The sequence below is a fragment of the Balaenoptera musculus genome, chromosome 13, assembly GCF_009873245.2.
Source record: "Balaenoptera musculus isolate JJ_BM4_2016_0621 chromosome 13, mBalMus1.pri.v3, whole genome shotgun sequence".
Classification (NCBI taxonomy): Eukaryota; Metazoa; Chordata; class Mammalia; order Artiodactyla; family Balaenopteridae; genus Balaenoptera; species Balaenoptera musculus.
This window is the reverse complement of record NC_045797.1, coordinates 2520315-2538138: the sequence shown is the minus strand read 5'-3', so window position 1 is coordinate 2538138 and position 17824 is coordinate 2520315. Positions and strand designations below refer to the sequence as shown.

General features: G+C 45.5%; 1 protein-coding gene across 3 annotated transcripts in view; it reads right to left on the bottom strand.

Moving 5' to 3' along the window:
- Positions 1-17824, bottom strand: part of TGFBRAP1 (transforming growth factor beta receptor associated protein 1) — a 48663-nt gene that overhangs the window by 28294 nt on the left and 2545 nt on the right. For all 3 annotated transcript variants that reach the window (XM_036873086.1, XM_036873084.1, XM_036873083.1), the window contains exon 2: positions 5825-6525. In XM_036873086.1, the coding sequence (XP_036728981.1) occupies positions 5825-6512 (688 nt within the window). In that variant the 5' untranslated portion in view covers positions 6513-6525. The remainder of the gene's footprint in view (positions 1-5824; positions 6526-17824) is intronic.

Sequence of the window (17824 nt, the reverse complement as noted above, 5' to 3'; positions counted from 1 at the left end):
AAAAAAAAAAGTAAAAAACCAACTTATACCCATCAGATTGGCCAAAGGTTACAGACTAACAGCACCAAGTGTTGGTTTGGTATGAGGAACACTTTTGGAGAATAATTCTTTATCAAAACTGAACATACACTGACATGTTAATCTGGTGATTCTACTTTTAAATCGATGGGCAATTGACAAGCACAACGGTCACTGGGGTGTTTTTAAGAATAGTGTAAAATTGAGAATAATGTACCGAAAGAGTACATGACTTCGGGTGAACCCACCACGAACAGAAAAGAAAGCTCATCTATTAGATGAGAACAAACAAGAAGAGCTGTAAGTCAGCACGCTGAGCGTCAGCTTAAAGCGGCAGCCGACCTGAGCCGCGCCCAGGAGCTCCGCGGCGGTGAAGGGGTTCAGGGAGATGCATTGGTAACCACCTCCCAGATAAAAAGCAGACACAGGAGGACGACAGGAGGCCAGTGGGGCCCCCGCAGCAAGAAGCACGAGGGTCCCCGGGATGCAGGGAAGTGGGTACGTGGCCCCGGAAGAGAGCAAACCCTGCCTGGGATGCTGAGGGTCAGAAAGTCAAGTTCAAGTTCGGGGCAGAGCGGGAAACGCTGATCAGGAAAGTCAGGCTGAACTTGTTACAGGGTCACAGGGGCCTGAGGAAGGCTGGCCTGGCAGGAGCCTGGAAGGAGGGACAGACCCAAACTCGGGGGAGGCCAGGCGGCCGCCAGCCACTAGGAAGGAGGCCTGAGTCAGGCCAGCCGGGGGCTCTGACCGAGGAGGGGTAACTTCCGGGGCGAATCAGGGAACTGGGCACCTGACTTAGAGGGAGCGAGAGTCAAGGCCACTGTGCGCCATCAGAATCAGCACCAACATGATCGGGCGGGTCTGAGGCCAAGCCGGGGTCAGGATACAGGGCTGGCAGGGCGTGGACCTCTGGGAGGGGCGCCTGGAGCGCCAGTGCATCCTCAGGGGTGAGGGTACCCTTCCTGCAGCAGGAGAGCCAGGCGAGGCCAGGCCATGGGCAGAGGAGGTTCCCCTGAGGCTGGCGAGGGCTCCTCCTTACTTCTTCCCAGAGCAGACCAGGAGGCAAGGAGCTCGGTGGACATGTGGAAAACGCCGGAAAGCTCAGCGCCAGCGGGTAAGAGGGGCCGACAGGGCAGTGGGTTCTGCACCAGGGGTGGAGAGGGCACAAGAGTGAACGCACGACTTTGGCATCTCTGATACTGTACAGTCACCGAGAGGACGTAACTAAGGTCTGAATTACCCCACGACTGTATCTCCAAAGTATTCAAAGAGCAGGAAACATGCGGAGGGAGAGAAACTCGAGGTGCAAAGCTTGAGCTTTGCAGGAGGAAATGAGGTTCGTTCGCACTCTCTAGAATTTTCCGAGCATTTAGAACCAGCCAGCGAAAGAGCCTGAAGGGAGGGAAAAGCACACCATCTGCACCCAGACGTTTGGCAAATGTAACCTGGTGACGGGACAAGCAGGCTCCCCAAGGAGCCTGTGAATTTCAGGTCAAACAACCGTGTTCTGGATAGCACAGCTCTCATGGGAGCACGGACACCAAAACGCTGTCCAGCCTCGCCCTGGAATTAAATCGGCGTCGCCGCACTTACCCGCGAAGGCCGGGCATCACCCGACCAGGGACTGTGCAGCAGAGGCCCAGACATGAGTGTTCTTGCAATGCAAAGGGCAGAAACCAGAGATCAAGAACAGAGGCTTCCACACAAAAAAGAGAAGCAGAGGATTTCACTGGAATAAAAGAGCAGATCAGTAACTGGCAACCAGGGGTCCAGGTCAGGTAGAGTTAAGGTGCCACAGGTCCACTCAGGAACAGGGGCACCGTTGTCGACACCCACCGATTCTATGCTTGAAAGCAGGTGACACGCGCTATTGTTTCCATATTGTCAAAGGCACACAAGTGCTGTCAACCTGCAAATGTACCACGTTTGTAAATGGTACATCTTTAAAAACCATTGTTTTCCGCTGGGTTATTTTTCCATTTAGAGGGTTTCTACCCTCTAAATATAAGTGGACCCCCTTATCTGAGCTGGGAGGGGGAAGGGGGCCATGAGGGGTAAGGAGTAGCTGAATTATCTGCATTCTTCAAGAAGCATTATCCAAGGATAGAGTTTAAAGTCACAATAATCAATTGTATTATGAAATTTTCAACAAAGCACTGCTTAAAATAGTACAATTTAAACGAAAGCAGGGAGTTCCCTGGTGGCCTCGTGGTGAGGATTCTGGGCTTTCACTGCCGGGGCTCAGGTTCAATCCCTGGTCGGGGAACTGAGATCTTACAAACTGCGTGGCCCCGCCAAAAAAAAAATTAAATTAAATTAAAAAAACTAAGGCAAAAAGTTAAGAGCAATTTCTCATGACAGGGGAGTGGGCACATGTGATCTTCAGGGGGGAAGGCAGTGGGCAAAATGAAAACATACAACGTTCATATGTCTGATGGTGCATATGCATTCATTATAGCAATTTGCTTGAACTTAATATCTGAAGCCTTTTAACGATGGCGGTGATCACTGTGTTTGTACACAGAGCCTGCATAGAGTGATGTATCACAGAGCTGACAGGGGATCGCCAATGTGCTTGTCATCACACCTATTACAAGCAGAACAACAATTAGGAAGGGTGGTTCATTTACCGTGATGTCCAGGTAGTTGAGACAGATTAAGTTTGAGGAAAAATGAGGCCTGAACATGACTGACTACCATTTCCCTTCAATCTGAACACTAAAACCAACACAGGGTACTGGAGTCAAATGTTTGCACAGCAAAGCCTTTACAGCTAAAGCAGGCTCCTGGCTCATCAGTAAGCAATCGGACTGACGGAACGAAACAGGAAACCCATTACGCGAGGCCCAACGGCATCAGGAAACTGACGGTACCGGAGAGGCAGCCACTACCACCAGCGAGGAAAGACAGACTCCTGAAGCAGGTGTGGGGAGAACAGACAACCACACAGACAAAGATGAAACCGAATTCGCTCCTCACTACGAGAAATGAAACCATAAAAGTACCAGCAGAAAATGTGGGTGCATCTGTCTACAACCTGGGAGAGGGGGAAACATCCCTCATAATTGTGACTCAAAAAAGAAGCAATAAAGTACAAAGGTTAATACATTTGATTATATAGAAACGTGTAAGACACGCTTTTTCAGGGTAAAAACTGGAGATATTTGAAACATGTCTCAGAGAAGTTGGTATCTCAAATATATAACAAATGCTAAAGTAAACAGCTAGTGAGAAGGGATAATTCCCATCAAAAGAAAGGCAAATGGCTCTTAAATTCTTGAAAAATGTTCCATCTTGCTCATAAGAGGAGAAATGTGATTAACACCACTGAGATACCGTTCCTCATGTGCCAGACGGGCAAAAGCACGGAAGTCTGACAATATATTGACGCTGCTGGCAAAGCTGAGGAGAAACAGGCACCAGGGGAAGAAAAAATGGTACCTACCACCTTTGTCGGGGGGGGGGGGGTGGCAGTGTCCCCCTCCAGATCCACATGTGTTTACATGTGGCCTCAGCAACCCCATCTTTAGAAAGATTTCCCACAGATACACTGGAAAAATCCAAACAGATAAGCTCCTACTAATACCATGGACTGGAAAAAAACCAAATGCCCACCACCGGGGCCTGACTGATGCACGGTGGTCCCTCCACACAGGAGAGACAGCCTGCAACTCTGAAGGAGGGAGATACACATATCTACATATTCATTTATAATTTTTGTTTGAAAATGAAAGGACAAACACTCATAAAGGTTACCTCTGGAGGAAGGAGAGAGTAGGTGAATGTACCTTGCTGTGTGGATCTGACGTGGAAACTTGTGCATATTTACAGAAGAAAACAATAAGAGAAAGCAATTTCTAGAAATGGAAAGTGAAACGAAACACTTCTGTCTAACTGTATATCCCGTTGTTGGCAAAGCCACACGGATGGGAACTATTCCCAGTGACCTTAAACGCAGAAACTGACTGCACGTTCCTAGTGGGTTACACGGCCCCCACCCTGAGGACAAAAAGAAACTACAATTAAACGTTTTCTTGTGATTACATGGTGGGCGCAGTGGTGTCGGTCCTGTCCTTCAGCTCTGTGTCCTGTGGGGCAGATCAAAGGAACAACCATGTCACGGTGGGAATTTACTAGGATCTGGGGGTGGGTGGGAGGAGACACAGGCATGCAGACAGACGGGGTCAGCGCCCGGTAGCCCCAAACTTGTTCCATCGATACGCTCTCACGATGGGTTTTATCTTTAAATAATGCAAACTTCCCAGCTCTGTCCATCCAAGAGGCCTAGAAACAACGGACCCCAAGCACCTCCGGCACCCAGACTGTGGTCTCTAAACATCAGGGGTCCTTGGAGAAATGGCGGAAACCAGATCTAGGGCAGGAAACGTACGGAGGGACCCCGGACACCTTGTCACAGCTGAAGGCAAGGAAGATACCAAAGCTCCAGGGGTGCGGGGAAGGGGCTTGCAGTCAACCTGAATAAACCACCCCCAAGGGCAGATGGACTGAAACACCACATACATTTACGCCCATGATTCATGGTGACACTTCACTTGGGGAAGACAGAAGGGTCATCTTTGCGAAAACCTCCTTCTCCTGCCTTTCTTACACGATGATCCTGGGGGCAAACCAAGTTAATGAGAAGCTTTTCTTGCAGAAGGTTCCAGTAGACAGGAAGGAGGAATGGACAGCAACAGAATGTTGCCCTTCGGCAGCCCCTTGTGACTTAAAGGATCCCGGCACTACTCATCCGTAGCCACGGACATCACAAAGTCGTAAGAGGACAGGAAGACAGGTTAAAGACTATGGGTGTTAAGGGAGACACTCATCTCAGCACCTGCTTGTCCCAGACACACACACTATGAACCATCCACGACCATGACCACAGATGACGCTGCCAGCTCTGATTCTTAGGAGGCAGTGCAGAGAATGAGAAAGCCCACACCAAACAGCTAAAGCCCTTTTAAGGAGCTAGCTGCTAGACGCTTTCTGGTGGGACGAGACTGCAGTCAGTAAGAGAAAATCAGGGACATACCCTTGGAGCCTCCACCTTTGAAATCATCTGTTAAGTAAGCTCCCTCAGCTCCTTTCAGAATGGAGAATAAAAACAATCCGCTAGGGGGGGCTTCCCTGGTGGCGCAGTGGTTGAGAATCTGCCTGCGAATGCAGGGGACACGGGTTCGAGCCCTGGTCTGGGAGGATCCCACATGCCACGGAGCAACTAGGCCCGTGAGCCACAACTACTGAGCCTGCACGTCTGGAGCCTGTGCTCCGCAACAAGAGAGGCCGCGATACTGAGAGGCCCGCGCACCGCGATGAAGAGTGGCCCCCGCTTGCCGCCACTAGAGAAAGCCCTCGCACAGAAACGAAGACCCAACATAGCAACCCATCAATCAATTAAATAAATAAATCTTAAAAAAAAAAAAAAAAAAAAAAAAAAAAAAAAAAACAATCCGCTAGGAAACCCACCCACAGGAGAAAATCTTATAGAGAAGTCTTACAGATTCCTCTTTGTGTACTTATCCCCTTAGTGGGATTCTCTCCCCAGAGCCACCTTCAGGCTCTACTTTAGCACAAAGGAAATGTGATTCTAAGAGTGGTCTATTTTTGTTCCATTAAACCCACACTCACAAAACAATCTAATCAAAACTGCGCAAGCACCGGACGTGCAGTTCTGTTTGCACGAGTGTCTAGCTTTCAGAACCACCACCTCCCTCTCCGATCTCGGCATGAATTCAAGGACGGAACGCAGGGAGAGCGGGCAGAGGTGGGCGAGGTGAGCCGAGGCGCCTGGCATCCTGCTCACCCAATCCGCCGGGGCCCGCCAGGAGGAACTCCTGTCTCCCTATCCTCTTGACGATGGGCCGCTTCTCCTCGCTGCAGAAGGGAAACAGGTCCTGGGCGACGCCCGTGCTATAGTTGAGGATGATGTACTGGGTGGTGAGGGCCAGGCACAGGAAGTGGCCGTCCACCGCCACCGCCAGGGGCTGCTCCGGAGTGGACACCTCCCTGACGATCTGCACGCGGTCCTCGTACACCAGGAACACCTGGATGGTTCTGCGCTTGACGGAGATGATGCAGACCTCCACGCAGAAGGGGTCTCCGCTCACCGGGTTCTCGTTCAAGGCGAAGGCCGCGGCCCCCTTGATGCGGGCACCCGAGGGCACGGGCTCCAGGCTCAGCATGTGGACCAGGGTGATGGAGCTGTCACACAGCACCAGCAGGCGGTGAAGGGCCGACGCCGCCCGCAGCTCATTCACCGGCTTCTTGAAACCCAGGTGTCTGTGCAGCTGCTTGGTGGCCGTGAAGGTGGCCGACCCGCCGGGCACGGCCTTCTCCTCCAGCAGGAAGCGGTACACGAAGCAGTCGCTGGTGCCCACGTACAGGTTCCGGCCGCAGCACTCCACGCACTCCAGGGACACCCGCTCCCTGTCGCCCATCAGCTGCTCCCGCTCGACGGCGGGGACCAGGGTGAAGGCCTTGGTGCTCATCATGTCCGCGGCTGATCTGCGGGAGAGGAGAAGAGAGGTGAGTTAGAGGAACAAGGACCGAGCAGAACCATTTCCGGTCACGATAAACACACGCTGACTCCCAGCTCTGATTTCAGTGAAAGGAAATCATTCGACACTGTTGGAAAAAAGTGAAGGAAAGAAAACCTTTCCCACTTGGTCTCCTCCCACCAGGCAAACAGAGACCCTGGCAGGAGAGCACACGCGTGCTTCTAATGAAGTGCCACCCTGCTCCTTCTCAAAGGAGCTGAGACTTACAGGGAGTCTCCTGTTCCAGGGAAACACACCTGTGGGTAGAAGACAAGCACACCTATTGCCCAGAGACAACGCAACAGAAACACTTCAGAAAAAGGCAAAAGCGATTCTCGTTGATGTTCCCCTGAGCCGCACCAGCCACTTGACTCGGTGTCTAAGTCAATGGTGGGGAGCAACCTCTATTGTGTGGTTCACTCCTGCCCCTCAGATCTCGCAGGAGACACAGAGGCGGGGATCACACCCCAAATTCCCTTGCATTTTTCCCACTGAGGTACGCCCGTTGCCCCAGCACCATATTTGGCTCCCAGAGGAAACCTGTTCGTGTGGAGCAGTAAAGATGTGCCTCGGGACTTCCCTGGTGGTCCAGTGGTTAAGACTCCACGCTTCCACTGCAGGGGATGTGGGTTCGATCCCTGGTTGGGGAACTAAGACCCCACATGCTGCACGGTGTGGCCAAAAAGAAAAAAAGAAAAGATGTGCTGCAAATCTCCAAGTCTTGCAGGTGGTGAGTTGAGGTGCTTAGTGGATTTGTGAGGTTACGGACAGGTCAGTTAATGGATTACTTCCACCAGAAGACAGACTGCCCCAGACTCTAACCCTGGGCTTTCTACTTCTTCCTCCGGAAAGGACTCTGGTTTCACACTCCACAAAGTTAGAGGCAGCAGAAATGAGCCAGATGGCTTTTCCCTGATGTCTCCGCTGGCCAGAAAGCAGACTCACGCCCAGTAGTCCCTGATAGCCCCAAGCAGGAGGGGGGATTATGCAGCTCTAAAGAGAACTGCAGGGCCTGATGAAGTCAGAGGGAGGCTGGCTGGACTTCTTCTCACTTCCCGTATCCAAAAGCGTTGCCTCATAAGAGACCAAACCCCTAATCCTTTGATGCGTTCCAGCAAAGGCTGGAAGTGAAAGACCTGTACAATGAAAACTACAAGATGTTGATGAAAGAAACTGAAGAGGACACAAATGGAAGGATACCTATTGAATATGTTCATGGATTGGAAGAATTAACATTGTTAAAAGGTACTTACTACCCAAAAGCATCTATAGATTCAAGGCAATCCCTATCAAAATTCCAGTGGCATTTTTTATAGAAATAGAAAAAAATAATCCTAAAATTTGTATGGAATCACAAAAGACCCAAATAGCCAAAGCAATCATGAAAAAGAAGAACACAACTGGAGGCATCAAACTTCCTGGTTTTAAACTATACTACAAAGCTATAGTAATTTAAACAGTATGGTACTGGCATAAAAATAGACACACAGATCAATGAAACAGAATCGAGAGCCCAGAAATAATCCTCCACTTATACAATCACCTAATATTTGACAAGGGACCCAAGAATACTAAATGGGGAAAGGACAGTTTCTTCAACAAATGGTGCTGGAAAAACTGGATAACCACATGCAGAAAAATGAAATTGGACCCCATCTCACATCACTCACAAAAATTAAATCAAAATGGATTAAAGACTTAAACATAAGACCTGATACCATAAAACTGAAACAAAACATAGGGAGGAAGCTCCTTGACTTTGGACTGGCAATAATTTTTTGAATATGACACCAAAAGCACAAGCAACAAGCACAAGCAAAAATCAACAAGTGGGGCTACATCAAACTAAAAAGCTTCTGCACAGTAAAAGAAATAATCAACAAAATGAAAAGGCAACCTACAGAATGGGAGAAAATATTTGCAAACCATATATCAGATAAGGGATTAATACCCAAAATATATAAAGAACTCATACAAATCAATAATAATAACAACAGGGCTTCCCTGGTGGCGCAGTGGTTGAGAATCTGCCTGCCAATGCAGGGGACACGGGTTCGAGCCCTGGTCTGGGAAGATCCCACATGCCACGGAGCAACTGGGCCCGTGAGCCACAATTACTGAGCCTGCGCGTCTGGAGCCTGTGCTCCGCAACAAGAGAGGCCGCGATGGTGAGAGGCCCGCGCACCGCGATGAAGAGTGGTCCCCACTTGCCGCAACTAGAGAAAGCCCTCGCACAGAAACGAAGACTCAACACAGTCATAAATAAATAAATAAATAAATAAATAAAAGAACGTGAATTTCTTTTAAAAAAAAAAAAAAAAGCAAACTGGGCTATTCATTTCAGTAACAGTCAAGCGGTCTTAGTTTGCATTCAATTTCCAATCAGTTTCTCAATCTATTTCAAAAAATAAATAAATTAATAATAATAACAACCAAACAATCCAATAAAAAATGTGTCTATTTAGAGGAACTAAATAGACGTTTTTTTCAAAGAAGACATCCAAATGGCCAACGGGTACACAATAAGGTGCTCAACATCACTAATCATCAGGGAAATGCAAATCAAAACCCCCATGAGACATCACCTCACATGTGTTAGAATGGCTATGATCAAGAAGACAACAAGTATTGATGAGGATGTGGAGATAAGAGAACACTTGCATACTGTCGGTGGAAAACTGGTGTAGCCCCTATGGAAAACAGTGTGGAGGCTCCTCAAAAAATTAACAATAGAAATGCCATATGATCCAGCAATTCCATTTCTCAGTATATATCCAAAGCAAATGAAAAAAGAAGTTCGAAGAGATCTCTGCACTTCCATGTTTATTGCAGCATTATTCACAATACCCAAGATATGGAAACAATCTAAGTGTCTGTCAATGGATGAATGGATAAAGAAGATGTGAGATATATGGACACACACAGACGCACACATACATACATATACGTCTATACAAGGGAGTATTATTCAGCCATGAGAAAAAGGAAATACTGCCATCTATAACAGCATGCGTGGACCTTGAAGGCGTTATGCTAAGTGAGATAAGGCAGAGAAAGACAAACACTGACTGATCTCACTTATATGTGGAGTCTAAAAAAGCTGAACTCCTGAAAACAGGGAGTAGAATGGTGGTTCCCAGGTGCTGGGGGCATGTTGGGGAGATTTTGTTTAAGGGTGCAAGTGTGTATCTAGTGCTAGATAAGTCCTGGAGAGCCAATTCACAGCACGAAGGTCAACAATAGTGTATTATAAACTCCAAAGTTGCTAAAACAGAATTACATGGAGGTAAATGAAAGCTGACACTAAACATTCTGATACTTAAAAATGATTTATTCCTTTAAGCAGCAGGAAAATTTCCTCCATGATCTAGTCACATGATAAATTTACTTGGATAAAATAATGAATCACAGAAAGATAAACTTTAGGCTGTACCTCCCTATATTAAGTCCAACTTACCTCCCTATATTAAGTCCAACTGGGTCTGAATTCAGAGAGGTTTTAACATGGTAATAAGATTAAAAATTTCTCTAAAGTGTACAATTCATACTTTATCGTGTGATCGCAAACTGATCTGATATTTAAACTAACTTTTTCTTAGAACTGCACCTTAAAAGCATGGCTGTAATTTAAAAGATCAATATTTCAGTTTTCTCAAAATTGCAAAATATATACCTAGAGAAAAAAAATGGAAAAATATTAATACACTCATGGACAATAAAAAAAGATAACATTACATATGCAACAAGCACCTGTATGTGTGCAAAAAAAGTTACAAGACACTGTGCCTTTCCCAAGAGTCTCCCAATCTCATTAAGGACATAATAGAAAACTACACAAGTAACAGTATAAAGCAACGTGTGTGCTAAGGGCCAAAATTTAAATATTAGTGATTACTTTCCACCAAATTAAGAATATACACACCACCACTAGTGATAATCAGAATCTGAGTGTCTTTGAAAATGTTAATGTAAAAATATTAGTTTTCAAAAAAAAAAATACTAGTTTTCTTCTACAGATGTACACAGTATCTTTTAGTTACACCTGAAGACACTGTCAAAAGAACCTGTTGCTTTGGCAACTTCCTAGGTCCCTTTAGGTTTCCTAGGAAACCTCAGTTCAGTAAGTCCCTTCTTGCCGCTACACAGAGAGCTGGGCAGCAGATTTTGAGATTACCCATAAGCTTCAAAAACGTTTTTCTGTGTTCTTTACTTGAAGAACTGCTACAACAGCCGTATAGGCTTCTAGAGGCCCTACTTCTCTTCGTAGCACTTGGCCGAGCCTGGGAGAGCTGATGCGTTTACACAATGCTAGACCTCGGACTATATTCTGATTTCATGGACACTGTCCCATAAAATAAGCACCAGGTCCAGATGGATCTCCTAACAGTTCTACCAGACCTTTGGCAATTGCATATTTCCAATTTCACACAATACATTTTCCTGAGAATAAAAAAGAAGGAACGTATCCTACTTCATTTTATAAAGCCAGTGTAAAGTATAACTTTGATATCCAAACCAGATAAGGATATAGGAAAAAGGAAAATCATAGATCAGTCTTATAAATAAATATGCAAAAGTATTAAATGTTAGCACACTGAATCAAGCAATACATGTATATGTGTGTGTGTGTGTGTGTATGTGTATATATATGAACACAATATGAATAAGCTGGCATGCAATACTGGTTTAAGGTAATAAAATCTGCCAGTTTAACTGAGCACATTTAAAGATTAAAAGAGAAAACACATAAAAGAAGGAACAAGACCCTTATCACCTCTTGTGGGTTGAACTGTATCTCCCCAAATATGTTAAAAAGTCCTAACTCCCATTACCGGTGAATATGACCTTATATGGAAATAGGGTCCCTACAGATGATCAAGTTAAGATGAGGTCATTAGGGTGGACCCTAATCCAATATGAGTGGTATCCTTATAAAGAGGGGAAATTTGGACTCAAGACAGACATACGTAGAGGACAGACACGTGGAGACACAGGGAGAAGATGGCTATCTACAAGCCAGGGAACACCCAAGGCTGTGAGGACCTCGGGGAGAGGCCTAGAATAGATTCTCCCTCAGAGTCCTTAGGAGGGACCACCTCCGCCAGCACCCTGATCTCAGACTTCTATACTCCAGACTGTGGGACAACAAAAATTTATGTTATTTAAGCTACCCAGTTTAGGGTACTTTGTTACAGCAGCCCTAGCAAACTAATACACCATCTGTAGTCAACATTGTAATGGAAGTCTTCGCCGGTTGAAAAAGAATAGTTACAAAGAACTGAAGACAAAGACATAAAACTATAATTGTTTACAGGTCATAGTACCGTTTGCGTGGAAACTCACAAATAATCTATTAGAATTAATAAAAGGTTAGAAATATCCTTTGATCAAAAAAATCAGTATACCAAAGTAATCTGCATTTCTACACACAAACAACAATTAGAAATTTTAATCTTGAATAAAGGACACTTACAGTAGTATAAAAAAATTAAGGTATGAAGAAATTGTCTAGCAAAGACGTGTAAGAACTTCAAGGAGAAAATCATAAAATCTTATTGCTAGATATTAAGGAAGACCTGATTTTTAATCTCAGCATACATTTCTGCAGAAATTGACAAGCTGGTTTTAAAATTTAAATGGTAATCCAAGTACCTAGAATAGTCAAAACAATCTTGAAAACAAAGAACAAAGTTGAAGGACCTACACTGATTTCAGCAATTGCTATAAAACTGGAGTAATTAAGATATCTAGATAGGCAAATAGATCAATGGAACAGGAGAGAAAGTCCAAAATTAGACCCACACATATGTATTCAACTGGTTCTTGACAAAGGCACCAATGAAATTCAGTGGGGAAAGTAAAGTCATTTCCATCAATGGCACTGGAACATGTGGATAACCTTAAATGGGGTTAAGAATTAACCTCAATTATCCCTACCTCATACCATGTACAGAAATTAATCTGAGATGCATCAAATTATTTTAAAAGCAAAAGCTAAAACTATAAATCTTCTAGAAGAAAAGGCAGAAGAATATCTTTGGGGCCTCGGGGTATATAAAGATTTCTTAGGATACAAAAAGCACTAACCAGAAAAGAAAAAAAGGTGATAAACTGGATTTTATAAAAATTTAAAATGTGTATCCATTGAAAGACACAATTAGGGAAATAAATAGGCAAGCCCCAGACTGGGAGAAAAACTTGTGATATACATATCAGGCAAAGGGCTCATTTCCAGAATATATAAGAACTCCCACCAACCAATAATAAAAAGACAACTCTAGTTGTTAAATGGAAAAAGATTCAAAAGTGAAGGTATGTGAATGACCAATAAGAACATGAAAAGATGTTCACCATTATTAGTCATCAGAGAAATCTATTTTAAGCCATGAGATACCATTTCACACCTATTAGAATGGCGACAATTAAAAAGACTGACAACACTAAATGTTAATGAGGACAAAAGACAACTAGAAACCTCATACTTTGTTGGAAGGAGGATAAAATGGTACTGTTGCCTTGGAAATCTGGTGGTCTTTTACAAAGTTAAACATGCATATATCCTGTCACCCCGCAGTTCCGCTCTTAATGTTTCCATTTCTCCGGAGTACATGACAACACCCACAATAAGACTTGTACAAGAATGTGCATAGCAGCCTGATTCATAATAGCCCAAAACAGGAAACAGCTCAGTTTTACCCATTCGTACCCATACGTGGAGTATTCACAAAGCAGAATACAACTTGGAAATAAGGATAAACCACCGCTAAAGCCAACAGCATGGATGAATCTCAAAAACACTGAATGAAAGAAACCATACACATATGTGTCTGCACGTATATGAAGTTCAAAAGCAGGCGACACTCATCTATAGTGATAGAAGCCAGAACAGTGGTTACTTTGGAAAGAAAGGGGTGACACAAGGGAACTTTCTGGGGTGACACAAATATCCTACATCTTGTTTGAGGTATTGGTTGCACAGGTGTATGGGTTTGTCAAAATTCACTGAACTGTGCACTTAGGTTCGGTGTATTTTACTGTATGCAAATTCTGCTTCCATAAAAAAGCAAACTCGCCCCTAAAAGACCCAGAGAAAAAAATGCAATTCCAATAAAATTGTAACAGGTATATATGTGTGTATCTGTGTGTGTGTGTGTGTGTGTGTGTATAACTCAACAAGACTATAAAATTCATATGCAGAGAAGGACCAAAAAAAAGCAAGACACTTCTGAAAAAGGTAAGGTAAGGGGACTTGACTCAACAGAGAAGATGAAATATAAAGTGATGGCTATTAGGATAATGTGGTGCTGGTACAGGACGAATCCAAGAGAACATACCCGAGGGCTCAGAAACAGACCATGCATATACGGAACCTAAGAATACGACAGAGGTGGCACTGTATATCACAGGGTGTATACAGAGCACGCACATGCTCAATAAACAGTGCCGGGCAACTGGATATCCACACAGAAGAAAAAAGATAAACTAGAGTCCTACATTATACCGTACACCAGAATTATTCCAGATGGATGAAGATTCTTAAGTATGGAAGGCATAACTTTAAAACTTTGAGAAGAAAATAGGGGAAAAATATGTTAATGACCTTAAGGTAGGGAGGAACTTCTAAAATAAGATAAAAAAGCACAAACCCTAGGGAGAAAGATAAATTTATTCACGTTAAAATGTAAAACCTACGTTCTTCAAAAGATACCACCAAGAAAGTGAAAAGTTAAGATGAAGAAACATGAGGATGGGGGAGAAGACGCTGACCTCACACGTCTGACGAAAAGACGCCTGGATGGTCCAGGGAACTCGCACAGGAAGAAAATAACACGAATCTCACAGAAGAATGGGCAAAAGGCGATCCGGCTTCTCATAGAAGCGGAGACATGAATGGCCAGCAGCTGTGGAGGAGTGATCAACCTGCAGAACCATCTGGAATTGCAAATTGCAGCTACAAGGAGACTTCGCTGCATACCCATCAAGCGGACAGCACCTCTGAAGTCCTATGACACTGGGGATTTTCAAGAACCTGGAGCAATGGAAATGCTCCACGCTGCGGGTAAAAGTCACAGCAGAAAGAATAAACATGGAATAAAGGCAATGTTTGAAGTAGAAAGATTATCTAGACGCAGAAAGACACTCGTAGACCCAAGGTTACAAGATTAAACAAAGAAAAAAATATATATATACATATAGACTCCCGATCTGAGCCGGAAATAAATATATCCTGCTAAAAGAATGCTATGACAAAGTGCTGTTTATTAAGATGGGATCCTCGCCAATAATTACTTTTCTTGAACCAAAGGACACTGTTACCTCCTGTCACAGAACGTTCACATAATATGAGAACAGCCTTAAGATGGGCATGGCATCCTGTGTGTCTGCAAAGAATCACACATTTGAGGATTACATCGACACTTTAAAATAAAACAAACTCTATAGAGCCCTACGCAGCATATGTGCATCACAGATATATCACTTTAGAGGTAAAAAACCCATCAATGGGTATCACAGCCCTATGACAGGAGGTGCTTCCCTATGGACCAGCTAAAGATTAATTCTTACCTACATTTTAAAAAGAACACTTTACCTAAAGGCAGATTTGCTATCGTCCCAGTTTACATTTTTTTTAAATTTTCTGATAGTCCTTTATAAGTGAATAGAGATCAAACGGTCATTCTAACGTTTGGACCAGAGCCAGGCCTGATTCTAAGCCAACACGGGAAGATGGCAGGACCATGGACCTCACATCTCAAACATCACGTCTTCACCCCCCTTAAAGCGCTTCGGAAAGTGTGCCACTACCTAAAAGATAAACTCCAAACTGATCACAAGATGCGAAGCCCTTAAAAATGTAAACTTGGCCAATCTTTCCTCTTAATTATAAATTACAGTCATTAACCTATTCATATTATTCCACATCAGTCACTTGTTTTATTAGCTACATTCAGTTCTGAATCCTTGAATTCCTCAGGCACTTGAGCTGGAAAGCCATGTCTACGTCTGCAAGCATGTGAGGGGCTCTACAAACCCACCAGTTGTCAAAAGGGATCGGGAGCAAAAACCACTCCCTGGGCACCGTTTCAAGGGATGGAAACCATTCATCAGAAAATAGATTTCACTGGTGGTCCAGTGGTTAAGACTCCACGCTTCCACCGCAGGGGGCACGGGTTTGATCCCTGGTTGGGGAACTAAGATCCTGCATGCCGCAGGGTGCGGCCAAGAAATTAAAAAAGAAAGAAAGAAAGACTCTGACTGGGGGTCAGAGTCTTGGAAGTGGGCCCAGGGAGCACGGCAGAGACCCTCCGAGAGCCCGCCACTGGTCACAGGAGCTCAGGCGTTAGCTGTAAGAGAGCTTGCGTTCCTTGAATCTGCCTGTCATTTACAGTATTTCTACAAATGCAACTTTAAAAAAATTTTTATTTTGCCATTTTAACAACAGGCTTTCATAGAAAAAAGTTTCGTAAGAAGTTTCTCGATTAACCTGGGTAAACGCATTTATAAAGACCTGAGATACCAACACTCTAGAAGGTGGAGATCTTTGGGAAAACTGAAAATAGCAGTTCTACTGAAATCAGGTCTGAAAATATCAAACCTACAAGGGAATTAAAGTTGTCACACATTCTCACGTTCCAGGAAAGGGCTGGGGGGAGATACACAGCCTCCCAAGTTTCATCGGCTGTTTTCAACCCCACGTCAACAGGTTATCACGTTGGTCCCATAAGATCAGGAGAGACAGCTGAGGCCCAGAGGACGGAGCTGAGCGGAGGGGCCGCAAAGGAGGTCTCACGACACCGCAGGTCACCTGGCCTCACTCCCGTGGAGGCTGGAGCAAGCTCGGGGCCAGTTTCTCGCGGAAGGAAGAAGACTGAGCAGATGCTGGACCAGGGGAGCCACGAAAGTCTGGGATGGACTCAGGTGGACAGAGTGTGTATTCCTGGCAAGTCACTTAAAGCCTCTGGGCCTGTCCCCTCTTTGAATCTGGGTGGATGACACGCTGTCTCTGGGCTATTCTCTGGCTCCTGTGGAGGACAGGGTAGTGACAACAGTATCCTAGGGAAGCCATACCCCTTGGGATGCTCCTCACGTTCCAGGCTCCGGATCAAGTGGGCTCTTTCAGCTCACAGCGGTGGCCGACCAGGCCAGCACTCTCGTCACTCCACTCCGCAGGGGGAGGTGGAGCTCTCACAGGCTGAAGGACCACGGAGAGCGGGGCCCTAACCACTGCGCAACACCGCCCACCCCTGGGTCAAGGCCGCTCTGAGTCTGGATGAAGGATGGGCACCAGCTGACTGCGGCCCTGGGCCCCGGGTTTGGACGGATGCTTCACTCCGAGAGGCGGGTGTCACTGTGGACACAGAGGCTACACAGCCGCAGGTGAAGAAACTGGGACTTCACCCCCGTTTCTGTTTCTGACTCCAAGGCCATGTTCTTCCTACTGCATTGACCAAAGTGGGCGAGTGTGACTTCGGATCCCCGAAGAGAACTCAGACAACCCCAGACACGGGGGGCACCGTGGTGTGAGGCCCACAGGTGGGGTCCTCCTGCGGCTCCTCCCGAGGGACCCTCAGCAGTAGGTCCTCGCTTTCCATCCCGAGGCTAGAAGAGGGCCCCCAGGACCCGCCTCACCCTCCCTTCTTACGTTTCTCTGTGGCCAAACGCCTCCCCCCCTCCCCACGCCCCCTAAACAAGCTGTGTCACAAATAAACGCTTCTTCCCAAATGGAGCGCAGCCAGCACTGCCTTGCTCAACCTCAGATACAGAGTGACACGCGGACACGTCTCTCCGCCAGCCCGGTAATCTCATCTAAACGGGACACACGTTTCTGTGGCGTCAAATGTTCTGAGGGACGGCAGCCCATGCTGCCCCTGTGCTTCTCTCAGCTCTCACAGCCGGATGCTCAGTGACCCGGTCCTGAAATCCGCCAGGAATCGACAACACATTTACTGACCTGCACCAAAGACAACTTTTCCCCCTTTTGAAAATCAGGACACCACTGGATGACCGTTTAATGTTCTCTTTTGCACTCATGTGACAGAGATATTATAAGGCTAGTTACATCACAATAAACCTGTTTCAATGACCTGAAAGAGTATCTTAAAACAGAAGAAGAAAAAAGATACAACTAAGGCCGAACAACTAACTTGTCATCTTGATCTTTTCCCAGTACATACCTATATGTAACTATTCATAGTTGGGACCCTTCTCCTGGGCAATACTAATCAGAAATATTTAAATACGTATATATGTAAATATACACACACAAG